This window comes from Saccopteryx bilineata, chromosome 11 (genome assembly GCF_036850765.1).
Source record: "Saccopteryx bilineata isolate mSacBil1 chromosome 11, mSacBil1_pri_phased_curated, whole genome shotgun sequence".
NCBI classification, from domain to species: Eukaryota; Metazoa; Chordata; class Mammalia; order Chiroptera; family Emballonuridae; genus Saccopteryx; species Saccopteryx bilineata.
Window position 1 is genome coordinate 32129566 of NC_089500.1, and position 26789 is coordinate 32156354.

Consider the following 26789-nt stretch of genomic DNA (forward strand, 5'->3'; position numbering starts at 1 on the left):
CATATGAACCAGGTAGACTAGCTCCAAAGCTCCCCTTCCTACATGGGACCAGAGCCCCAAGCAGAACAACCAGCACTTACCATATGCATGCCAGGGGCTATAACAAACTCTCGAGGTGCCCCCAATGCACACGTGGGGAACACAAAAGGCCACACATTATTATCCCTGTGATCTAGCAGGATATTTGAACAAAACCCAGAAGTCTGAATAGGACTCGAGAGTAGTAGGGCCCCAAAACGAAGCTGCGGGGCCACGGGGCTCGTCTGGGAAGGCACCAGCCGTCCTCCAGCAGAACGGACGCCGGAGGGGCAGGAAGTGCGTTGTCACTTCATCTAGGCCCCCAACCCACTCTCTGCGGTGCGCACAATGACCAGCCGCGCCCTTACCAGAGGGTCACCCGGCTGCCCCATCCTGCTGGACGTGAAGGTGCTTCCCAGGCATCCGCCAGCAGCCCTGTAGATGCAGAGACACCGGTGCTGCTGCAGAAACCGCAGCCCCTCCCGCCCGTTCCACAAGCCCTCCCCCTTTCAAGTGCGCACGTTTTGCTTCCCGGTGCAACATGCGGTGCAACATGCCCCTAGGGTCCTCGAAACCTATTCCACAGACCAGCTGGGAGCCTCGGCACACTGAGGGCCTCTACCTGATGACAGCAAAGCACCCCCTCCCAGAGGTGTTGGCATCACCACGTGACGACGAGCCCCATGCCTAAGGGAAGATGCTCCAGCAGCAGTAACAGAACCCTGACTTGGGGCCGCAACTCCAGTTATGAGGCTCTCTGCCCCGCCCTCAGACCTAACTCCCCAGTGCGCAGGCAACAAGTGGGTGAATATTCATGAGCCATCTTTCCTGGGCGAAAGGAAAGAAAGCCAAGGCAGTGTCATTTCCTGTCCTTGGAGCGGATCTCCTGATCTTACCAAGTTGGTTTCACGCATGAATGATATATTATTATCCACGTGGTCCAGGTATCATTTCCCCCCAAATTTAGCAATCAATCCTTCCATAAATTCTACTACATGATTACTCCAGAGTTTAATAGTTGATGCTCTGAGTGGAAAATCCTGTGAGGCATAAGAGAATCACCATCACTGGTGACTGTGCACCGTCTCTTATCTCAGTCACTCAAATGGGACTTTTCTTCTTATATGTATTTTAATTATTTTTTTTTCAATTACAGTTGACATTCAATATTTTAGGTGTAGAGCATAGTAGTTTGACATTCATAATAATTTATGAAGTGACTCCCCCAGTTAGACAAGTTAATAACCACCCAGTACCATACATAGTTGTTACAATGTTATTGACTACATTTCATATAAACATTTTTCTAAAGCAATTTTGCTGCAAATGTATTCGTCTCAAAACCATGTCTTGTTCACACCTTGATACACCAAGCAACAGAGGTCAGAGCGTGGTGCCCTAAACTGCTTTGGTTACATTCTTTAAATAAGTATTTACTGAAAATATCAAGGAAGAGAATGTCTCCCAGAAAATCGGGATGAATAGAGCTCAGCGCGGCGGCCATCGTGCATGTCGGAGCAGGTCTCTGCACCGGGACAGGTTCGGTCTCCTCTAGAACAGTGAGCACAAGGAGGACACCTGGCTGCACAACACAACGGAGTCACATTTTATTTTAGACTCACTCCTTGTCTTTAATCTCAAATATCCAGTCTTAAAAAGAACAAAGCTCAGGGCACTTCCAGTTTTAATTTAGCCTGGCACAGCCCCGCCGCTCCACGCTGGCATCCGTGCAGAGGGAAGAAAGGCAGGAGCAGCTGCCTGTCACCTCCCTCTGGACATGTCACCCCTTTCTGCTATGTACACAGCTCATCCCTCTAAGCTGCTTCACCCTGCAGCTTCGTGCCTTTGACAGGAGGGACAGAACTAAAGCCCCGCCTCCCCAGCTCCTGAGCCCAGTGTGCAGAGAACCCTCTGTGGGGCTTCAGAGGTCCGTAGATAACACTGGGGTCTTTCTCTCCTGCGCTCAGCAGCACAAGGGAGAGGAGGCAAGCCAGGCGGACTGATGGAGTTTTACCCGCATGTGCAACTGGACGGGCTACCGTGCATTCAGGGCATGACCTCAGGCCCCACACAGGGGCCAGAAGTGAGAGAGCCTGAACCCCACCTGCTCCCTTCTTTTCTCAAATCTACCCATCTTTCCTTGAAATAAAGTAGGTGGTACAGGGTAAGCCACTGTGTCCTCCTGGGGAACTGAGGAGAATTCCCTGCTCTCTAGAAATAGGAAGAATGGGACATAGGCTTCCCTGAGATGTACCCACATCAGAGGGAAATGGAAATCCAGGGTCTATGTGGACAACGGTTTTTAAAAATCAGTGCTCCAGGATGGCCATGGGGATGGAAAGTACAGCGTAGGGAATACAGTCAATAATACTGTAATGACTATGTGTGGTATCAGATGGACACTAGACTTACCAGGTGATCACTTCACAAGTTCACATACCATATTTTTTGCTCCATAAGACGCACCTAGGGTTTTAAGGAGGAAAATAAGAAAAAAAATATTCTGAACCACATGGTGTGTTAAAATATTTAATTTAATATACCACATAATATTTCAACAGTGTAAACTCAACAGCGGTATTAACAACCATTAGCCCTGTTATTAACAAATGAGAAGAGACTTCAATGTCCAAATACTCTTCTATTATAGTTGTCTGGGAACCCCAGGAACTCACCATCGCTAGAGTCAGAATTTAAGAAGCTCAGTGGCTCACAATCACTGGTATCACTTTCTTCGCTATTTTCATATATGATACCATCTTCAGTGCCATCTGGGCATGGCTAATGAGCTGGTGCTCATTCTACATATGTTTACTGCTGCAGCGCCCCTCAGCAGCTAAGAAACATGAGCATTTGCTCCATAGATGCATGAGTATTTCCCCCTTCACTTCTAGGGGTAAAAATGTGTGTCTTATGGAGTGAAAAATACGGTAAATGTCTAATCACTATGTTACACACCTGAAACTAATATAATATTGTCTGACTGAAAAGTAAAAATCAATGCTCTGAAAAAGGGCAATAACGAGCAATTACATAAATTCATTTTGAAATAAGAAGGTGAATTCTTCGATTCTTGGGTTTGGAAGTGATGCTCTCCTAGGGGATAAGGAAGAATGGGAGAAACACCCCTGTAGGAACAGCAGGGAGGGAGGGCTGCTGCCCAGCTGTGACGTTCAGGCTTCCGCACACGGCTGAGCTCCAGTCCGGAGAACGCGTTCTGTCCATTTTCTGTTTCTGTCTGAGAAACAACAGACCTAAGGAATCAGTTGGGGACTGCGGGCTTTGCTTTGTTCTCTCTACTTACCTTGGGCCTACCATCTAGTCCAATTTAAGAATCAGGAAAAAGTCAGAAAAACACAGGACACTACAGAATCAGAAGAGAAATAAAGAGTATACATAATTAGAATTTTGTGAGCAAATACCCTTGGAGAAAAAACACACAAAAAAAGACAAAAGATTCAAGAGAAAATCCAATGTAACCATACTAGTAAAGAAGGGGAAAAATAAATGTATATAGAGAAGATTCTCATTGTTAAATAAACTCTCCCCAAGTTCAGGTGTGGAAACTGAGGCTCAGGGCAGCTCTATGATTGGCTCCTGGAAGCCTCAGACTCCTCCTCCTTCCAGGTGTGCTTACCCTTCCACCTGCCCTGAACGGTCACTGTCACTGGGAAACAAGACGTAGGGCTCTCACACAACTGGAGACACAAGAGAGGACTGGTCAGAGTACAGTGCTGAAAGTACTGGAGACTGAGAGGTGGGTGGGCAGCAGCCTCTCTGATGGGATGGGGATGGGGAGTGGAGATGAGGGATGGGGTGGGGAGTGGGGATAGGGGATGGGGATAGGGGATGGGGGATAGGGGATGGGGGATAGGGGATAGGGGATGGGGGATAGGGGATGGGGATGGGGGATGGGGGATAGGGGATGGGGGATGGGGGATGGGGATAGGGGATGGGGGATAGGGGATGGGGGATAGGGGATGGGGGACAGGGGATGGGGATAGGGGATGGGGATAGGGGATGGGGATAGGGGATGGGGATAGGGGATGGGGGATAGGGGATAGGGGATGGGGATAGGGGATAGGGGATAGAGAATGGGGGATAGGGGATGGGGGATAGGGGATAGGGGATGGGGATGGGGATGGGGGATAGGGGATAGGGGATGGGGATAGGGGATGGGGGATAGGGGATGGGGGATAGGGGATAGGGGATGGGGGATAGGGGATGGGGATGGGGGATGGGGGATAGGGGATGGGGGATGGGGGATAGGGGATGGGGGATAGGGGATGGGGATGGGGGATGGGGATAGGGGATGGGGGATAGGGGATGGGGATAGGTGATGGGGGATAGGGGATGGGGATAGGGGATGGGGATGGGGGATAGGGGATGGGGGATAGGGGATGGGGATAGGGGATAGGGGATAGGGGATGGGGGATAGGGGATGGGGGATAGAGGATGGGGGATAGGGGATGGGGGATAGGGGATGGGGGATAGGGGATGGGGGTAGGGGATGGGGATAGGGGATAAGGGATGGGGGGATAGGGGATAGGGGATAGGGGATGGGGGATAGGGGATAGGGGATGGGGATAGGGGATAGAGAATGGGGGACAGGGGATGGGGGATAGGGGATGGGGATAGAGGATAGGGGATGGGGATGGGGGATGGGGGATAGGGGATGGGGGGATGGGGGATAGGGGATGGGGGATAAGGGATGGGGGGATGGGGGATAGGGGATGGGGGATAGGGGATAGGGATGGGGGATGGGGGATAGGGGATGGGGGATAGGGAATGGGGGATGGGGGATAGGGGGTAGGGGATGGGGGATAGGGGATAGGGGATGGGGGATAGGGGATGGGGGATAGGGGATGGGGATAGGGGATGGGGATAGGGGATAAGGGATAGGGGATGGGGGATAGGGGATAGGGGATGGGGATAGGGGATAGGGGATGGGGGATAGGGGATGGGGATAGGGGATGGGGATAGGGGATGGGGAATAGGGGATGAGGGATGGGGGATAGGGGATAGGGAATGAGGGATAGGGGATGGGGATGGGGGATGGGGGATAGGGGATGGGGGGATGGGGGATAGGGGATGGGGACAGGGGATGGGGGATAGGAGATAGGGGATAAGGGATGGGGGATGGGGGATGGGGGATAGGGGATAGGGGATGGGGGACAGGGGATGGGGGACAGGGGATGGGGGATAGGAGATAGGGGATAGGGGATGGGGGATGGGGGATGGGGATAGGGGATAGGGGATAGGGGATGGGGGATGGGGGTTAGGGGATGAGGGTGGGGATAGGGGATGGGGGATAGGAGATAGGGGATAGGAGATAGGGGATAGGGGATGGGGGATGGGGGATAGGGGATGGGGGATAGGGGATGGGGGATGGAGGACAGGGGATGGGGGATGAGGGTGGGGATGTGGAGTGGGGATAGAGGATGGGGATAAAGGGTAGGGTAGGGGAAGGGGATGGGGATGGACAAGAGATGAAGTTCAGGTATTCAGTGGACACAGCACAAATCTCAACAACAGCTCCAGAACTCAGGGGAGAACTGGAATCATCAAGCACACAGCTTCTAATTACTCATGAGAGAGGATAGGACCGCTTCTTATTTGTACTGCATTTACTTACATGCGTACTTATTCCCTTTATAGCAATTAACACAGTGATTGCAACCAGTAGGCATTTAATAAAAGCTGATGAGGTTTTTTTCTAAGTCATGTGTAAATCTGGACAGGTCTCACATTACACAACATGAAATGACGGTGATGTGTTCAAGCCCCCCCCCCATGGGCTTGAATCCTGACAGCAGCAACAACAGAGCTCATGTCACGAGAATGCTGCACAGCCGCCAGACACCAGGCTCTCCACCTCAGACCTCCTCACGGCTTCCCAGCCCCTTCAGCAACTCATAAGGGAAGCGAGAGGGTCCCCACTTGGGGAAAGGCATATCCCAGGTCCACCTGCCTGACCACGCTGGCTCCAGAATCCAAATCCTGCCCCCACTGCTCCTCCTCGGCCCCCACTGGAAGAGGGACCAACACCTCCAGATACAGTACTGGCCTCTGAACCTTAGCAGGACCGCTCTAGAGCCCTGCTGTTTAAATTTTAAATTTTTAACTTTCACTTCTAAGCCATGTATTTAAGAAAAATAAAGGAAAGCCAGAAGAGGGCTGTTTTTTTTAAAAAAAAAAACTGAATATTTTATTTTGGATTCTACCACAACCTCATTTGAAGGTGACACTACAAGTCCTCCTTACAAGGCCTAAGTCAGAGGTCTGCTGCCCCGAGGAGTGAGGTAAACTCAGAATCCCATATTCCTCATGCCCCCTTCAACCCAAAGCCACAGCCGGGAGCCTCCTAGGAGTCCTGACAAGGGCTAGGGCTTGAGGCAGACCCTGGAAATGCCTGTGCCCCAGACCTTCAGGACAGCTAGAGGCAGCAGGCCACACTGAGAAACCCACCGCTGTGCTGCCCTCTGAGGGGCCCCATTCTTTTTCTGTGTGTGTATTTTTCTGAAGCTGGAAAGGGGGAGGCAGTCAGACAGATTCCCGCATGCACCCCACCGGGATCCACCTGGCACGCCCACCAGGGGGTGATGCTCTGCCCACCAGGGGGGACGCTCTGCCCCTCCGGGGCGTCACTCTGTCACGACCAGAGCCACTCTAGCGCCTGGGGCAGAGGCCAAGGAGCCATCCCCAGCACCCGGGCCATCTTTGCTCCAATGGAGCCTCGGCTGCAGGAGGGGAAGAGAGAGACAGAGAAGAAGGAGAGGGGGAGGGGTGGAGAAGCAGATGGGCGCTTCTCCTGTGTGCCCTGGCCGGGAATCAAACCTGGGACTTCCGCACGCCAGGCCGACGCTCTACCACTGAGCCAACCGGCCAGGGCCTGAGGGTCCCCATTCTTACACTGCACTGGAGCTGACCAGCAGCCCGGCCTCAGAAACCTGGCCTGAGCAGATCCAAGCCCTCTGGGAGGCCATCTCAACGGACACATCTCTCTTCTAGATTCCACTCGATTCCATCAGAGAAAACCTACAGCACAAATCACATCAGTGACGCACAGTGGCCTTGGCAACACCTAGCCAGGGCAGCTTTGTGGAGCTCTCCTTTCCAAAGTCCCTGATGGGCTGGTAATTGTTTTTTATGGCTTTCTGATGAAGTGCAAAGTGCTCCGTGGCACTCTGCTTTGCTTCCCCGTGGCCTCTGAGGCCATGGAGCCAATGCCCGGTGAAGGGGACAAGTGCCTGATCAGCCCACCCTTGGCCAACCACATCGCCCTCATCAAGCCCTTGACTCAGGCCCCGTGCCCGGGCACCCTGAGCTGCCAGCTCACTGCAGGGAGATGAGGTGGAGGAGAGGCCAATGTATGATATCATGGGGGAGCTTTTTAAGGTGTCCTGAGCCAAACAAAACTTCTTTTTTAATTCTCCAGATACTGAGCCAGCTGCCAAAATTACTGTTCTACATGTAGTGAGAGTTTCCCATCCGCTAGTGTGGCTGTTGTTGGAAAAACAAACACACAGATTGTATCTTCAGGTGTGATTTAAACAGCTTATCTATTTGAGCATTTTGTAAATATCAACTCATACAGAATATGTTGGCTGCTTTTACAGTACTAAGAGCGTAATTTGTAAACTTTAAAATTATTATTCAGTGTAGCTAGCACTTGGTGCTAGGTTGTGGTCTTGACATGACTCTTCCTGCATTCAACTGTCTCCCTTAGTGTTTGATCACACGTGCTCAGGGCTTGCTTATTCTCCACATCAGTAGACCCTCCCCTGAGAGTGCAAGCCGGGAATGATGATGGGGTTAAGAGCATCCCACCCAGTTCCCTAGAAGCACTGTTCTACAGAGCAGTCATTTATCGGGTTGTTAGCCCAAGCCACCACCTTCTTAGCCTCCAACCTCAGGACCAAAATTTATGCTCACAGCTCCACGGAGGCCTGGACACCCCAGGTTGGGGCAGCAAGGGGTCCCCAAGTCACCACTCACATTGCCGTGCATGGCACAGGCCACAGAAGCCATGAACACCCACAGCTGTGCAATCCCAGTCACAAAGTACCCTGAACAACCGAGAGCCCTCCCTCCTGGAAACACCCTCAAAAATGACATACTACCCACTTCCATAGCTTTGTGACTTCCCATTTACTGCCTTTTGTTCTTCTTCTTGAGAAAATACCAAAGAAATACTTTTTTCTTTTAGTGAGAGAGAGAAAGAGGGACAGACAGGGACAGTTAGACAGGAAGGGAGAGAGATGAGAAGCATCAACTTGTTGCGACACCTTAGTTGTTCATTGATCGCTTTCTCATATGGGCCTTGACGGAAAGGGGGAGGGAGTGTCCCCACCTGAGCCAGTGACGTTGGGCTTTAAGCCAGTGACTATGGGTCATATCTATGATCCCACACTCAAGCCAGCGACCCTGCACTCAAGCTGGTGAACCCTCGCTCAAGCCAGCGACCCAGGCATTTTGAACCTGGGTCCTCAGTCTCCAGGTCGATGCTCTACCCACTGCGCCAACGCCTGGTCTGGCAAGGAAAACATTTCTGAAGTAAACAAATTAAACTGTCATCAATACCATGACCCTTTCAGCAGCTTTCTTTAATCAACAAATAACTTGGGGTCTCTTTCTGTGAGTCGGACACTGTGCTGTACAGGACACAAAACAGTCTATCTTTAAATGATCCAGAGCTAGCTGCTACCTGATGCTGAACCCCTGCCTCACAGATTTTGCCAGAAAAGAGCAGAAGGACTCAAGGCCACCAGCCCCGAACCCTTCTTTCCTTCCGAGCAGCTTCTAAAGCTAGAAGCCACTTCTAGCGCGTAGTCTCATCAGCTGAGCATCGTCCTTTCCAGGGACTTCCCGACATGAAGCCTGAAACGCCAGGCTGTGCGTCCAGAGGGTCAGGACGGAGCCCGGAAGGAACGTGGAAGCCCCAGCTCCAGGCGTCGCAGCCTGGCTGGGAGGGAGGACCTTTCAGGGCATTACCAAACATCAGCATCTCTTGAAGAGGAGGGTAAAAGCCAGCTCTTTCAGCTGACTTCCTTTCTCCTGAGGCCATCTGTGAACCACAGCAGAACTCAGCTGGAAAACCATCCTTTGAAGCCTGGTGAAACTTCACTTGGGGAAAATGTTTTGAAAGACATTTATTTAGATGTTTTGGCAAGCATCTCTCAGACTCTTCAAACCTTCTGGGCTGCACCGGTCTCTGCAATCACTAATCCAGAAAGGGGCTGAAGACTAGAGAGATGGCCCCAAAGGAGAAGTAACAGACCAGGGCAAAGAACACTAGTCAAGGATGGAAAACTTAAGCTTAGTCCCACCACCTGCCAGGCACTTGGCCTATAGGAAAACGCCCACCGCCTGGGGCCTCGCCTTCCTCAGCCCCTCCGGTGGCTCAGGAAGGGTGGCAGGGTCCGTGAAACTGTAGATGGGACTGGACGAATCTGTGAAGGTCAGTCAGTCCGTACACGTGGTCCATGTTACTTTTTTTAAATGGCCAAGGTAAACAACTGAGATTTCTTTTTCAGTTATTTCTTTTAGCAGAGTTTCTCTCAAACTAATCATCTTTTATAGCATTTTACAAATACTTGTAAATACATTATCTAATTTTAAGAGTGTTATTAAATTGATCATTGAATCTAAAGCGGAGTCTTTTTAAAAAGTTAAATGACTGAAGTGTTGATGGCATACCTAACATTATAACTTGTCCCACAAACATTTCCCTAAGAACCTAAAACGGATCCTTCTCCTGCCCACACGATCACAATCCAGTTACCAGGATGCAGGGAAAAGACATCCCCTCTGGGTACAATTAAAAACATAAATTTTCTCTTTCTCCAATTATGATAACAAGGTTTCATTTATGCTCACCTATCTAAATTTGCTCCTTTGCTATTCTGTTGCTGTGTGACTCTAGGATATAAACTGGAGACGACAGCACCTGTAACAAATGCCCTAAGACCTTTTCTTCACTGAATTAAATCCTGAATTGGTCGCCTGTTTTGCAACCAGTGTCTTCCAAGGGGTTTTTCCCATGTTAAATATTTGCCATTAGGTATTTCTAACACAATAGAAATCAGTAAAACGCCCAGAAAGTCCCCCTGTCAGGAATCTGTTCTGTGTCTCTCAGTAAGACCTGAAAAACATGTGGGTGCACACCTAGTCCTGAGAGAACCCCCAGTCGGCAGGACATCTGTGAGCCATCCACCCCTCCTTCAGCTTCCAGGCCCGCTGCTATCAAAATTTCTATTAACAAGACGTTTTCCCAACATAAACTTTGTTCAGTGACAAAAATGAAGTTGCCTCTTCAAGGAGACAGCCGTGGGACAGAGAGCCCGTCACTAGGGTTTGCATTGTACCCACAGGCAGGTCAGACGCGCAGGGGACAGGCCAGAGCATTGTAGAGACGCTGGTAGAAATCGACCAAAAGCACAATGGTTTCTCCACTCAGGGTTGCGTTCTGGACGTAACTCAAGGCTCTGCTGGACAGCAACTTTAGAGTCTAACTGGCAGCACGTGGTTTAAACTAGTCTTGTAACAACTGCAGGTGTCCCCACCAACATGACTATTTTCTACCATCTTTTTCTCTTTTTTTTTTTTTGGCCAGAATTCCACGTCCCTTCTTAAGGCTGTACACATTGATGATGGTTGTAACATATGCTCAGATTCTATTATACAACATCTAGAGAGTGTTAGAGATGAAAGATAAAGTTCTAGAGAGGCAGAGAATAAGCGATTTAAATCAAGTAAAAGGCGGGGATAAGAATACAAATATAAAGTGAAGCTGCTGTAAGAGGCCCTGACGCACCTGCTTTTCTTTCCTGTGGCTCGGTTCACATTTGTTCCCATTCGTATTTCCTTTCTGTGTGTGTGTGTGTGTGTGTGTGTGTGTGTGTGTGTGTGTGTGTTTCTGAAGCTGGAAACGGGGAGGCAGTCAGACTCCCGCATGCGCCCGGCCGGGATCCACCCGGCACGCCCACCAGGGGGCGATGCTCTGCCCATCCGGGGCGTCGCTCTGTCACGACCAGAGCCACTCCAGCGCCTGGGGCAGAGGCCAAGGAGCCATCCTCAGCGCCCGGGCCATCTTTGCTCCAATGGAGCCTCAGCTGCGGGAGGGGAAGAGAGAGACAGAGAGGAAGGAGAGGGGGAGGGGTGGAGAAGCAGATGGGCGCCTCTCCTGTGTGCCCTGGCCAGGAATCGAACCCAAGACTTCCGCACACCAGGCCGACCTGCTCTACCACTGAGCCAACTGGCCAGGGCCCGTTTTTCCTTTCTTGATACCTCTTAATTCCTAGAGCTGACCTGAGTCTCCAGCTATACCTGGAAGGTTCTCATGTTAACTCTCTCATAGGTGTGTGTCTTTATTTCTTTAACCACACACCATATTTATGTTTGCCTACATGCCTTAAATTCTCGTTTCCCTTTTCATTTTTGGTGAGAAATTATTCCTGACCTATCTATTCTAAGATCATAGCACCTGTGGACAGATATGTGATGGAACTGAATACCCACCCGCATCTAAATACTAAATGCTCACACAGTTCAACAAACCTGTTGGTTGTTTTATATCCTTCCCATATCCTTTCTGCCTTCATGGGGGGGGGTGGCATATTTGTCAATCAATATTTGATTGTAAGGCATTTAGAAGTAGCCACCTATGGAGTAGCTGACCTATGCCAGCCAAGACTCAAGGTGGACATTCTGTGGGTTCTGCCTCCTGGGAGCTGAGGCAGGTTAATAGGAAACAGATGATGGGAGGCATTTATCTGATTAACCCGCAGAGCTAGTTTTTACCTAGAGACCGGTACCCTGGGCAAAAATGGGTCATGGACTTGATGGGGTGTGAAAGGGAGGAGGTATTTTAAAATGCAGGCACCACAAGTCTCCTGGGGCAGAGGGAGACTCAAGATTGCAAAGCCAACCCCACCGTGTGCCGAGGCTGCAGCGGGCACTCTGGGGACTGTGCAGGAGGGGTGGGAGCTGGGCTTCCAGGGTTCTGGAGGGCCAAGTAGATCTCATCATCAAGGACAGAAAAAAGAAAATGTGATCAAATGCACATAATACCACTAGGGGAGAATATGGCCAGGACAACGTCAGCTTGGCCACTGTGACATCCAGGGACAGGACAGGAGGGACACCACCTGCAGAGGCAGGACAGGAGCAAAAGCAGCCTCCGGTGAGAGTTAGCAAGAAGCCCAGGTCAGGGCCTGAGGTCAGGGAAAGCAGGGCAGGGGGCCAAGGGGAGAAAGAACGGCTCTGCGGGGGTCTCCTGGCCAGAAGACAGCCTGTTTTACTCTCTTCCTGCAGCCACACAGGAGACCCCAAATGCCCAGAGGCTCTGGACACCCAAGCTAACACATGTCACTACACAGGCCTCTGGTGTCTCAGCTCCCACGGTGCTAAAGGACTTCTCATCTGGAACCAGCACTCAGGTAGTTATTATGCCCAAACGGTGTCAAAAAAGGCATTTTGCTGTTTCTAGTACGAAACCTCTAGTTTTAATGGAAATTCCAAATAGTCAAGAGGCAAAACAAGGACCACATTGGAATCCAGTTAGTGCCAAAGTCCAGTGGCACTCAGCAGGCCACCAGAGGGGCAGGCGGGATATCAGCCGAGGAAGCCGGAAGGGAGCCTCCCTGCAAAGCCAGGAGGCTCAGCCACATAAAGCCGGCTCACAGGCGCAGACAGGAAGAGACACGCAAGGTGGGGGAAGCAGTGCTCGGCCCCGTCAGAAAGCTCGGTGAGCTGAGAGAGGATGGAGGAGCCATGCTCACCTTCACAGGCTTAAAAATGAAAGGCAAGCTCTGCTGGGATAGCTCAGTTCGTTGGAGCATCATCCCGATATGCAAAGGTTGCCGGTTCAATCCCCTGTCAGGGCACATACAGAAATAGATTACTGTTTTTGTCTCTCTCTCTCTTGCTCTCCCTTCTTCTCTTTCTAAAATCAATAAGTAAATTTTAAGGAAAAAAATGAAAAAGCCAAACCTGAGACAGGTATTGGGGACAGAGGGTCATGGATTACAGCTCCACTCCCCACACTCAGCACACTGAAGACCAGCACCCTCCACACTGTAGCTACAGGTGGTTCAGACACTGGGCAGAATCCGTGCCGCACCCTGAGCTGTCATCCATGCGTATGGACACACACTATCTCCATCACCACCCACGAAAGCCCGCATGGATACAGGACTTTTCCCTTAAGACTGTACATGGCCTCGGGATGCTACCCCACACTGTGCCTCGGAGTCACCTCCTCCAAATCAGCTAGCACGTCAGATGAAGAGCCGCATGTGGCTCGTGACCCACGGTTTGCCGACCACTGCACTAGAACGGTCTTCTTGAAGAACTGCCCCACTGTCACTCACCTCCTTGGTACAGGGCAAAGCACACAGCTGCATGATCTCACTCTTGAGAAGAGAATGCTTTGCAAATGATAGATTGATGCCACATTCTATTCATGCCTCATTCTACAGGTATATCTGCTGGAAATTGGCTACTTTTCTGCATCTGTGCATGAAAAGCCCCCTCCTACATTGTTTTCTTGCACTTTAAAGTTGTCTTTATCTCTGTGACTTTCCCCTTAATGAGCAATGACACTAATCTCATGCAGCCACTTGCCAGCTTCTACCTATGTCATCACTGTCTTCATGGGGGGACCTCACCATCTCAGAGTTTGGGGGAACATGCCTCTGAAGACCCTTTGTGCCAGGTTCTTCTTTGCAACTACTAGTATAAATGACACTTTGGGGTCTTCAGCCAACTTTTTTTATCCTTTTGTTTAACTAATGCTGGATACTCAACAGTGTCAGCCTTCTTCATCCCAGACAATCAATCAACAGGGCTTGTTTGGGAAAACAGGGTCGGCTTCAGGAAACTGAAGCACAGGAGTTCTAAGCCAAACAAAATGCCTTCAAAGTTAGCCAGTAGAAAACACGCAGACATTAACTTTAGGATCCTGATGACTTCAAACCTTTTTTTTTTTTTAATTCTCGATTCCATTCCTTACCCACAATGCTTCTGCTCTTTTTCTCTTCATGGGGAGATTTAGTCATCAGAGCCAGTTGGCCCTCCAAACATTCTTCTGGTGTCTGGAAAGAGGATCTCTTGCAGGGACCAAAAAATTTATTTTCTCTAGCTAACCTCATAAAATACAGACTCCTCATTGCCTATCACAAAATTTTTTTTCATATATAACTTCATGCCCATGATAATACCATCCTTTTTTGGAGAGACAGAAGCTAGATTAAGAAGACAAGTTATGCATTGTTTGCTACAATCTGTTACATCAAGTGGTTCTACTAAAAATGTGCCAAGAAGTAAAAACTATAGTGGGGAGGACGGAGGTGCAAAAGGCTGGGGAGCAGGGCCTCTCTTCATACCAAAATCTCATTCCGTCTTCCTGCCAAACGCATCAGAACTCCCGTGCTATCAGAAAAGACCTGTCTCGGCTGCTGGCTGTGACCATCAAAGCAGGGCCCCTGTGGCCTTCATTTTTCACGAGCTTTGCTCAGTTGTGAACCATGAAGGCTTAACTCCAGTCCTGTCCCAACTGATACAGAGTTCCAGAGTTAACACTGGGGAACTCCAAAGGCATGTCACCTCCAATTCATCAACACACAGTCCTGGATGCTAAACATTCTTGCACTTAATAGAAACAGGAATGAAGGAGAAGAGAAAGTGGGGTGAGGAAAACATTATTTTAGAAAAATTTATCTGAAAGCATTTTTTTTTTTTTGCATTTTTCTGAAGCTGGAAACAGGGAGAGACAGTCAGACAGACTCCCGCATGCGCCCGACCGGGATCCACCCGGCACGCCCACCAGGGGCGACGCTCTGCCCACCAGGGGGCGATGCTCTGCCCATCCTGGGCGTCGCCATGTTGCGACCAGAGCCACTCTAGCGCCTGAGGAAGAGGCCACAGAGCCATCCCCAGCGCCCGGGCCATCTTTGCTCCAATGGAGCCTTGGCTGCGGGAGGGGAAGAGAGAGACAGAGAGGAAGGCGCAGCGGAGGGGTGGAGAAGCAAATGGGCGCTTCTCCTATGTGCCCTGGCCGGGAATCGAACCCGGGTCCTCCGCACGCTAGGCCGACGCTCTACCGCTGAGCCAACCGGCCAGGGCTATCTGAAAGCATTTTAAAGCCATGAGCCAAAGCTGATCCTGGATCCTTTTCACCCAACAGTGAGGCGGGAAGGAAGATCCCTGGGGAAGCCTCAGACATCAGCCATTGTCCAACACCTATAATAACTCAACTGTTTATTGTATTGTGAAGAGGAAAAGTAACCTTGTAAAGAAACAGCGACTCAAACTGCTGATGTGAATGGTTGTCCACCACCCTTGTCATGTTTTCCTGTGTCCTTTTGACTAAAGATTGTGCCAGGCTTGTTTGTTTGTTTTCATCCCCAAGAACTCTCACCTAATATTGCCATTTGGAAAGGGAAAGCATATATCACAGTGGAGGCTGGTACTTTATACACATGATGCATACATTCCATTTTCTGTATATAACCAAAGGATAATATTTAGTGCTATTATAATAAATCTTCCCCAGATCTTGCAAATAACAGGAAGGGGGATTTTTTTTTTTAATATTTTGCCTTCTTGGATGCTGATGTTAATTGACACAATCAAATCCTCATCTGACATACTCAGACCAAAATAGTGGTGAAAACTGATTAAAGCAGAAAATTCTTTAAAAATGATATATACGTACCCTAAAACTATACCCTGCAGTTCTAGTGACCGGCCATCCTGATTGGCCTGTAATGGGGCACAGATGGTCACCCCGTTTATAGCACAGAAGGAGACACACCCTGTTCTGGGCCATGGCCCTTCTAAGAATCTATTACCTGGAATCCTGTGTGGACCTTCCTCCATGAACCATCCCAATAACATGGCCTGTGATTTCTGACCTCAGGTTCTTTGAAGTCAAGCAAGAATAAAGATACCCGTGAAGACAAGAGCCCTGTATTTTTACAATACCTTCCACCTATTGTAGTTGTCACAACCCAGGTATGTTGGCAGGCTTTTGTACTAATTTTCAATCTTTCCCAATATAATCAATGGATTTTCTAAGCAGTGACATTTCTAAGCATTTAAACAGTTTATAAAATATTCATGTTACAATTTCATTAAATAACAAAATTCTACTAACAAGTGCAGTTGGCTTAAAGAGATTTGGGAACATACACACTGACCCTGTAAGCACCCCCTTACAGTTCACCCCCTCAAGCTGAAAGGGGGGTGTGTCCTGGGAGAGAGTGAGCTGGACTAGCTAGAGGTACTCACATACCACGAGAGTAAGATATGGGTCTTACATGGACTACAAGGGACTAGAGAATACACGAATTAATGCAGTGAGTCAATAACATAGTAGCTAATTAGAAAAACTACTAAAATATTTAAGCACATATCGCAAAAGAGTGCTCCTTAAAAGGAGCTAGTTCATTAGGATTTTGAACTAGCGCATTTTGGTGTAAATCTGCTTTCCACTGTCTTTCTATTGCTGGGAAATGCCAGTTGATACTCATGTCCCAAGTCCTAGCTATATTTCAACCAATACTGAACAGTTTAGCACACTATATGCCTGGATTTGCTCTAGATCAAACATGGGGGGGGGGGGTTGATCCAAAAAGAGTCACAGGCCTTTTCTTCAGGTAGGCATGATGTATATATATATGAAATAACCAAAAAATATATATAAAGCAAGTAATGCAGAAGCAACCAATTAAACATAATCAAGTGCACACACATGGCTTATGGTCACTCAGTGCTACAGGCAGTTGAGAAGTGTATGGTTAATGTTAGCTGAAGGTCCTACAGGTCCTGCTTTGCTTCCAACAAGATTACAAACCCTCCTGATACCATGACCCACCAGCTCCTGAGGGTTATGAGTCTGCTACACAATTACTCCGGGCCATGGAGTTAAGCAAAGACTGTCACTCAAGACACTTGCAGTTTGACCATGCCTAACCCCAAATGAAGTACCATTATGTAGCTTTCCCTCCACATCCAGCTGCTCCCTCACCCCCATCCCCGGGTCTCCAGCAGGGATGCAGGAAGAAGAAAGGACCACAAATGATTCCTCCACTCCGCCCATGCACACCACACTCCAGGTGCAGACTGGGTTTCAACAGGATGACTTATGCTCTCCTAATTAGAGGCCTGAATTAAGACCACAGTGTATATTAAGTAAAAGCAAAATTACTCAGAGATATGAAACAACTTCTATGCATAAAGTAAAATTTAGTTCCTCTTTTTTTCCTTTTTATATTACATACTTGCCTCAGTTTGGCCCAATGCCAGGAGGAAACCAAGCCAGATTTAGAAACACTTTACAGAGAGTTTGTCTGCTTTGCATCAGTAATTTATTTCTGTCCCATTCAACCTTTGTGTATTGGTTGGGAAACCAGAGGGTTCAGAAAAAAATCAATGGCTACAGGAATGGCCCCAATGGGGTTCCCAAGTGACCGCAGGCAAACCATTCTGAACCACAAATACATCTGTTCAACACCCTATTTCTCAGTATCCACATGTGCCCCGGACTGCACTGACATCAGATTTCCCTTTCAATCACTTGACCAGAAACCAGCGCCTCAGACCTCACTTCCCCACAGGGAGCTTCGCAGACCCCCCAGAAGCACATGGAAATTGACACTGGCACAGCCCCAGAAAGGACCTCATCTCTCTTAGCATCACCAAAGAGAACCTCATCAACAATGTCTTAGCTCCAGCTCTGTCCACTGACCAAACAACAAAGGAAGTCAGGCAAAACAGGGTTTCAAAACTATTGCTAGAAATTGCTTTACTAAGAACCAAGCCAACAGTAGAGGCTAATCCAAGTAGGTAGCATCACAGTGACTATCGCATTCCTGGGAGTGGCATTTCTCATCATGTGTTTAGTCACTGAGGTCAGATGGCAAGCACCCCCTTCTACAGATGTCACTCACCGATACAGGCATGGACCCTCACAGACAGTTGTGTTCTTAGGATGATGCTGTGCTTCTTGCCCCGCCTAATGGAGAGAAAACAGGAAATTAAAAAACACATGGGCATCAGGAATCAACAAGAAGAACCCTAGATGCTGTCAAACAACTTGAAGCTTCTGACAAACCCACCTGACAGGGGTTCCGGGTAAGCAGAGACCTAAGCAGAACAAGACTCTGTCCTGAAATAATGTGATGTCACAGGGCTTTGCAGAAAACAAAATAATAAAGTTCGACTCTGTTAGATTGACACACACATTTTATTGCCAAACTCAGTCAACTCATTCTATCCACAGAGTTTGCATGTACTCATGCTTGACCATGTTGGGAAAATTTTAAAATCTGTGCCCATAAAGTGAAATCCCAGGAATGTAACAACACAATCTGCTTGGTCATTTCCATGGCTATTTTTACATTTTTCTGGGTATAGGAAAGGGGCACACAGAGTACGGAAATCAGAAAGAGCTGCTTTGCTGTGTATCCGCTCAAGACTGCAGGGCTTTTATATTTTACAGGAAGATGGGAGTCCACCAAAGAGCTTACGGGCTACTTATTACCAGGAACACCAATTTACACGCCATCCTTCACCTTCGCTTCCCTCTCACTTCATTTCTTACGAGGCAGGAAAAAGATGGCCCTCTCCCCGATCCTGTTGCTACCAGGGCTCACCCACTTTATGCACACGAGGACTGAAGCACAGAGCAGCTGACGGAGATCATGAGAAGTGGAAACAAGCACTAGTCCTGGCTGCCTGGGGGTAGCAAAGGCTTTGAGATTTGGGGAAAGAGGAAGCCAGTGGACAAAGGTAAAATGGAGCCAGCCAAGCAGCGTGGCAGCAGATAACGCACTGGGCTCTTGGTGGCTAGACTCCCCTTCCCATCGTGCTCTGGCCACTCTCATCTCTGCCTGTCAGGGCCTCATCAGTAATGGAGTCTGGCAGTCCTGTCCTGCTTCCTGGTTTTACAGTTGTGTTGGAGGGGAAGAAACCATACCTCTCACCAGATTACACTATTAATATTGTGATTATGAACCGATAGTCATCATTGAAATAATTATATCTTTTATTCTTGAGAACAGACAAGAGGGCAAAGTATGATTCCAAAGGGTTTTTCTTTTTATTCTTCTTTTAAAGGAGAAAAGAAAGCCAGTTGCATAGTCCTACGAAAGCCTGCAGGAGCCTCCCTCGCTGCAGCTGTGTAGGCAGAGAACCTGCAGTCAGTCCCCTTCAGTCCCCAGAAACCGCTCGCTCTCACCCTCTTACCTTGTTCATTTGATTGTCTTACATTGCTGTGTGCAAGGCACTAGTCTCAAGGAGCGTACAACAAACACACAGCACTTGACCCATCTTTGGGAGACAAGTTTGAGATTCCTACAAGCACTTCTTCAAAACTTTCTTCCCCACACACACAATTTTCTCTCCTGACAATCCTGATGTTGACACTTGACACTCCTCTCATTTTTGTGATCCTACTAGGAGGGATGTTTCAGTTAGGTGCACTGAGCTGAATTATCGAACGGCTTTTTGGGGAACTACCAGGACAGGTGTTCCGGGGTGGGGCCAGCTCCCATCAGGTCGGAAGCCTCACCCAGAGTGGGGAGCGAAACTGCAGAACCCTACCGCAGCCAGGCCCTGGCTACGGGGAACAGCACCGGACTCCTCAAACCCGGAGCATTGTCTGCAATTCACGTGCTCAGCGGATATGAGTCAATGATAAATACCGAAAGGTGGGCAAAGTACATGCTCTAGATGCCCAGAGTGGGGAAGCATAGATGGCCAGGGAAAATATTTCAGAACGATTCAAGTTCTGGAGAAGCCCTACTTTTATCAACAAACAGTTGCAAAGTCACCTTTTCAGGAAGTGTCTGAGTTTCCCCACAGAATTCTCCATTTCCACAGTGAGTGTGCGGGCCAGTCTCTCAAGAATTCCAGGAACTCCATGAAAACTAGGGCAGTCTTTCTAAGGGGGACCTGGTAGGCCAACCATTCGGAGCTGCCATCTCCTTTCCGGCCTGCCCCTGTACACAAAACCCTATGATGAAAGGAATCTGTGTGAAGTTCTGTGTGTGGACCCGAGGGCTGTGGACGCCGAGGGAGCCGGCCAAAGCAGGACAAGTGGCGGTGAGGGCAGCAGGTGCCCAGAGGGGGTCCTTCACCTTCCACTCTCTTCCCTCACCCACTGCCACTATCTCCCAGCTTTGATGTAGGTACCATTGCTGTGCCATTTTACAGATGAGAAAAACAATGCTTGCAGGAATGGCATAGCCTCCATAAAGTCAGAGGGCTGGTGGTAATAGAGCCAGGCCTGAAAGCAGAGTGACTCCACAGTCACCAGCAGCATCCTGCCTTTTGCCACACAACCACCTCACTGTACGGCCTCCTCCAGGGTTTGCAGAGGATACAAAGACTCTCTGTTTTTAGTGGTTTAACCTCAATACTAAAATCTAGCAAAGAGGATATTCATTAAAAAATTAAGATGCGGCCCTGGCCGGTTGGCTCAGTGGTAGAGTGTCGGCCTGGCGTGCAGGAATCCCGGGTTCGATTCCCGGCCAGGGCACATAGGAGAAGCGCCCATCTGCTTCTCCACCCCTCCCCCTCTCCTTCCTCTCTGTCTCTCTCTTCCCCTCCCGCAGCCGAGGCTCCATTGGAGCAAAGATGGCCCGGGTGCTGGGGATGGCTCCATGGCCTCTGCCTCAGGTGCTAGAGTGGCTCTGGTCACAACAGAGCGACGCCTCGGATGGGCAGAGCATCGCCCCCTGGTGGGTGTGCCGGGTGGATCCCAGTCGGGCGCATGCGGGAGTCTGTCTGACTGCCTCCCCGTTTCCAGCTTCAGAAAAATACAAAAAAAAAAAAATTAAGATGCAAATATCTGAGAAAGTATTGGTAAACCAAATTACGAAAATAATAAAATAGTATAATAGGACCAAATAAGGTTTATCCTAAGAATTCAAGAATTATAGGAAGTTCAATGTTTTATATATGTATCAAATACCAGTGCATAGAGGACACCCATCATAGAGTTCCTTTAAGCTTGACAGCTTCCCTCACTTCACCACGTATTTTCTAATTGGTTAATGCTGATATATTAGAGAGAGTTAATTTTTATGGTTTTCCTCTGTGTATGGCCATCTTACAGCTATTAATGATTCTAAAAATCTTTTGGCTGATTTATTTTTGGCTTCTTTTAGGGAAATATTCATATCATCTATTTAAAAATAATCATTTTATCCCCACTTTTGTAGTAAATATGCCTTTGTCTTCTGTTTCATGGCTAAAACCTTCAGAGAAAATTTAAATAATCATGGGTATCCTTTCTCCTGCCCACAGTGGGATACAATATCAGTTTGCATTTGGAAAATAATAATCATAATAGTTGTTAAGATTTATGGAATGCTTATCACATGCCAGATGGGATTCTAAGCACTTTATACAGATTTAATCTTCACAAAATAGGTAACATTATTGCTATTTTTAAAATGAGGAAATTGAGGCCCAGAAGGGTTAAGCGACTTAGTTGAAGTCACACAGCTAGGAAGGGAAAGAACTCAGATTCAACCCAGGCAGTCTGACCCAGAGCCTGTGCCCCTATCCCCTCCCTGATGTTAGTCCCTTCATTCATTCACTCATCCCACTCTTCATATGAAGGTGCACAATGTACATTCTGCCTCAAGGCAGCAGCCACACAAACTCGGCCTGCCCTGCAGATTATGGACTCAAGACTGAGACCTCAATTTTTACCTGAATGGCCCACTCTACAGATTTCAGACCTGCCAGTCCCCACAATGGAGTGCGCCAATTACTTGAAATAAATCCCTCTTAGATAGATTCAGTAGACCAGATGGATTAGATTAGGTAGCTGAGACTAGATGGCTAGGTAGACAGACAGATATCTCAAAGGTTCTATTTCTCTGGAGAACTCTAATACAAACTTCGGTATCCGCCTTCATGGAGTTTCCACGTTCCAAAAATCAGTGAGAGGCTGTCCGCGCAGAGTCAGTACAAACGCTTTAGTGATCCTTTCCTTCCTGATATTGACATGCGGTATCAGTTTCATAGCTGCCACTCCTTCCGAATCCACCTGTTTACAGCAGGGGTGACCCAGAGGCAAAAGCAATTTAATTTGACCTGTACCTCCCCAGGGAGACTCAGATTCCATTCCTATCAGCACAACCACTGCCAGGGAAACATCACCAGCATTGGAGACCGGCCACAGCCAATCAAGTGCCCACACCCAAGGCCAGTGCTACCCAAGTGACAAGAGAACTTTCTAAAATAGACACTCAATTCAAGGAGACTCCAATCAAGGCAAACATGCCAGGGACGTGAGGGTGTTGCTGCTACAGGAACTCTCCAAAACTTGCTGGCTTCTCAGAACACACAGTTGTTCCTACCATAATGTCTATGGCCTTGGGGCGGGGTGTGGGGGGTGGGGTCTGGTATAACCAAGTAAGTCTGACAGAAACCCCTGTATTTCAGTTCTGTCCCTCAAGAGAATATTTTTATACAAATAACATATAAAGTATTTTTGTGACTGTAAGAACAGTGCATACATTATTAGGTGGCATAGAGCCAAAAGCTTGATGACTTTCTTGCAACCAACAGCAGAATTAATTCCTCCAAATATTCCTCCACTCAAATTAGAACTATACTATGGTTTTGATCAAGAGTAGAAAATACATGTTTTAACCACATGGCAGGAACAGAAACTAGGGCCCCCTCAGCACCCAGGAATAAGCTTCCTTTTAGAAAGCTTCCAGATCTGTGAGTCTCAGCCAGCGCTCTGCCCGAGGGATGGAGAGATGGAGTTGAACTAGTCATCAGCGAGTGAAAACACAGCGTCAGCAAAGATTAATTTGTTCAAAAGCTCCAAGTCCACGAGAGCCAGCTGCTACTGCATTTGTCTCCAGGTGCATTCTGGTCCTTCCCTCGTAGACAGTAGAGACAAAAAGCATCAACTCGGAAGCCAACTGTGTGGTCTTGGACAAGATACTCAGCCTCTCTGAGCCCCAACTTCCTTGACTGTCAAATGGGATAATAATATGCTTTTGGTGTCATCATCCCTAAGAAATGAAGACTTACTGCTATCTTCTTCTAAGAGTTTTAAAGTTTTAACCTTTCATCCTTAGGTGCCCCTAGTGGGAAAGAAGCCTTGGTGGAATGGTTCAGAGCTCCGAGCTCGGGTGCGATCCTGCTCCCTCTCACCCTCAGTCCTCTGCTCCACTACTTCCCTGCTTCCTTGCTCCCTGCGGACAGCCTGCATCTCCTTACCTCACCCCTGGACTTGCCTTGGTCTTCTCACAACGCGGTTTCTTTGTGGCGTGGTGTTAACTGCCCTTTTTTTTTCTTTGAAATGTTCTCTCTTTGCTGAGGCACACGGTTACCTACCTAACACCCATGTTTCCCTTTTGTCTTATAAAGAGGACCCAATTTTGTTTGAGGTGACAACGTACCCATCTCAACATTGCATTCTCGCCCTGGCCGGATACCTTCGTCAGTTGGAATGTCATCCCGAAGTGCAGAGGCTGCCAGTTCAATCCCCAGTCAAGGCACACACAGGAGCAGATTGCTGTTCACGCTCCTGTCTCTGTCTGTCTCTCACTCGCTTGCTAAAATCAATAAATTCTTTTTTAAAACTGCATTCTCCAGTCTCACTGGCCCCCAGAGGTGGCCATGTGACACAGTTCTCCGCAGTGAGCTGCATGTGGAAATTGGCGGTGCTTCTGGAAAAGCTCTTTAAAGGGGGCCGACCTAACTGGCACTAACACTTGCTCTTCATCTCAGGCAGGGACCACTGTGCACCCATGGTAACAGAGGCAGAGGGTTCCCTGGCCACAAGCCCAGATGAACCTACGTCAGGCCACGGGCGTGTGAGGGAAAGCTACATGCACAAGGAATGGACAAGCACGCCCTCGGCCCCTTTCCTCCTTCCTGGCGGCCAGGAGGCAGGTGGGCAGGGAAAAGTCAAAGCAACTCTAGACACAGAAATGAAATCCTCGACCAGCCCCAAGAAGGACTGCCCACATTTGAACCCTTACACAAGAAAGAAAGAAAGACTCTTCTCTCGCCTTTAAACTACCATGTTGGAACCTCTTGGTTACCACCGAGAAGATACACCCTAACCAATGCGCGCTTCCCTGGCTTCCTGTGATGCCGGAGGAAGAGCAGCCATTTTTTAACTGTGATGAAGCATCCAAGGGGGAAGCTGCACCCTAAGGATGGCAGAGCAGAAAGAGACAGGAAGCCTGCGTTTCCGAGAGCATCTGTAACCAACATAGCGTCCTGGACACAGCCTGATTACTCACTTGTTAAGACAGACTTCATTTTGTTAGAGAAGTTTTAGGTTCACAACTCCCTCCAGTGGATCACCCCCCACAGTCTCTCTGCTCCTTGATGCTTCTCAGCTGGGGCCCAGGCCAATAATTCTCACCTGGCCACTTCCTACCTTCAGTGTGGAACATAACCTCAGACTAACCTGTATAAACCTCTTCTCCCCTCCCCAATTTCCCGCGCCCCTTAACCTCACTACTTCAGTAAGTAGTCCATCATCTCTCTGTGTGTTACCCATGGTTTCATATGTCCATTTTATTCTTTTGTTTCCCTCCCCCCAACCAGTACCACGTCTTCAGGTTCACAGCTCCTTCCCCCTCCTCCATTGAGTGGGGTACTGCCCCACTCTACCTGCCTACCTCGGCCACAAGGCCCACTTGGTCACATCCACAGTGAGCCACACCTGACCACAGCCTCCCTGCTCAAAGTTCTGTCCACTCGCCCCACTCTCTCTCAGTCTCAGGGTTCCACAGCAGCTCCCTCTTTGCAGGTCGGTCCTCTTCTGTCTGATCCCAATCCATACTATAAAGCCCAGCGCCTACCTGCACCCCCACTCCTACCTGCTGGCATCTTTGTCCCATTATACAGTCTGACATTTGAAGGTACTTAGGGCCTGTCAAGTCCCACTGGCCACTCAGCACAGGCATTCATCCCCTCTTGTCTGACCCACTGCAGCCTTTGCAGGAACAGTCTCCCTCATGGAGCGGAATCACTTGGTGGGGGCTTTATAAAGCCTGAGCCCACCTCTGAGATCTGATTTCCTTGGTCCAGGGCTGGGTGTGGGAGGGCAATTTTTCTTTCTTTTTTTTTTTTTTTTTTGTATTTTCTGAAGCTGGAAACGAGGAGAGACAGTCAGACAGACTCCCGCATGCGCCCGACCGGGATCCACCCGGCACGCCCACCAGAGGCGACGCTCTGCCCACCAGGGGGCGATGCTCTGCCCCTCCAGGGCGTCGCTCTGTTGCGACCAGAGCCACTCTAGCGCCTGGGGCAGAGGCCAAGGAGCCATCCCCAGCGCCCGGGCCATCTTTGCTCCAATGGAGCCTTGGCTGCGAGAGGGGAAGAGAGAGACAGAGAAGAAGGAGAGAGGGAGGGAGGGAGAAGCAGATGGGTGCTTCTCCTGTGTGACCTGGCCAGGAATCGAACCTGGGACCCCTGCATGCCAGGCTGACGCTCTACCACTGAGCCAACCGGCCAGGGCCTAGGAGGGCAATTTTTGAAGTTCCTCAGAGGGTTGCACTGTTTTCCATGATCAAGAACCTCAACATGGCATCCAACTACTTGGTGAGTTTTTTAAAAGGCAAGGTTCTCAGGCCCAGGGCAAACCTCCTGAAGTAGGCACCTAGAAACCAGCATCTAAATAGCTTTCTCCTGGGGTATTCAGAGGCAGCCGCCCTAGCAGCAGGCCAGAGCTGGTGTGCAGGGCCTCTGTGCTACCCCGCCCAGACCAGCACTGAACTCACCCTCACGGCACCTCTTGTGTGAAAGGGCAAGTTTCCTCCTGACCATGGCCACGAACAGGTCTTAGAGGTTGCACCTTGAGCCTTGCACAGCACTGAGAAGACAGGAGACCCTAATACCCTTCACTGATTGGCCGGAAAAGCCTCAGACAACAACACACTGCACTCCAAGCAGAAGATAATCACGAAAGAGGAAAAAGAGGGGAGACTCTTCATTGCTTCCTCTTATACCCTAACCAGAGTTTCTTATAACTTGTAGACAGTTTCTGTCTGTGATCTGGTTTGGTTTTTCAGGTTCAGTAGGTTTTTGAATTAAGGTTTAAAATGTATTTTAGGTGGTTTTCCATTGCAGCAGGTCTAGATGCAGAGGAAACCCAGACAAAGATGTGACTGGATGACGTTAATTTTTGTAGCAGACAATGAGAAGGGAAAACTGCTCTTGCTCCTTCACAGTTGACATTTTGGGATGAAAAGAACTCTTTGGGAATCTGATTTAAAAGGCAGCTGAAAGCCTTCCCCACCCAAAAACCCTGCATACTCACCAACTATACAGAAACCTCAGGGATTCAGGGACCCCCCCACCCACACACACGGATCCCTGGGGCAGTTAGGTGTCTAAGAGTCTAACCAGAGATCTCCCCAAACCTCTTCTTCCCTCTAAGCATGTCCACTGCAAAGCTGGCGGGCCAAGCCCACCCGCCCCTGCCGACGGGCTTCCTTACAGCCCTACCCGCCCCTGCCTGGCTTCACGTCCTTCATTTCTGAGCCTCACCCTGCCAGACTCTCCCCAGACCCCCTCCATCAGGTTTCATCTGCCGTTCGCCACCCCCATAACACCCCTGGGGACAGGAGAGGGGGTGGGGTGAGTATTTACCAGCCCCCCTGTCAGGTGAGCAAACTTCCAGATAAGCAGCAGCTGTCTTCGGGGCTGACCCTCAGAGTGAAGCCAGGGGTAAGGTGGCTGCTCCAAGTCACCCAAAGTTCGGAGCAGCTGGG

At 49.1% G+C, this 26789-nt stretch overlaps 1 protein-coding gene across 5 annotated transcripts in view; it reads right to left on the bottom strand.

The window, feature by feature from the left end:
- FHOD3 (formin homology 2 domain containing 3) overlaps window positions 1-26789 on the bottom strand; it is a 482415-nt gene that overhangs the window by 385260 nt on the left and 70366 nt on the right. For all 5 annotated transcript variants that reach the window (XM_066246735.1, XM_066246736.1, XM_066246734.1 and 2 more), the window contains exon 3: window positions 17973-18037. In XM_066246735.1, the coding sequence (XP_066102832.1) occupies window positions 17973-18037 (65 nt within the window). The remainder of the gene's footprint in view (window positions 1-17972; window positions 18038-26789) is intronic.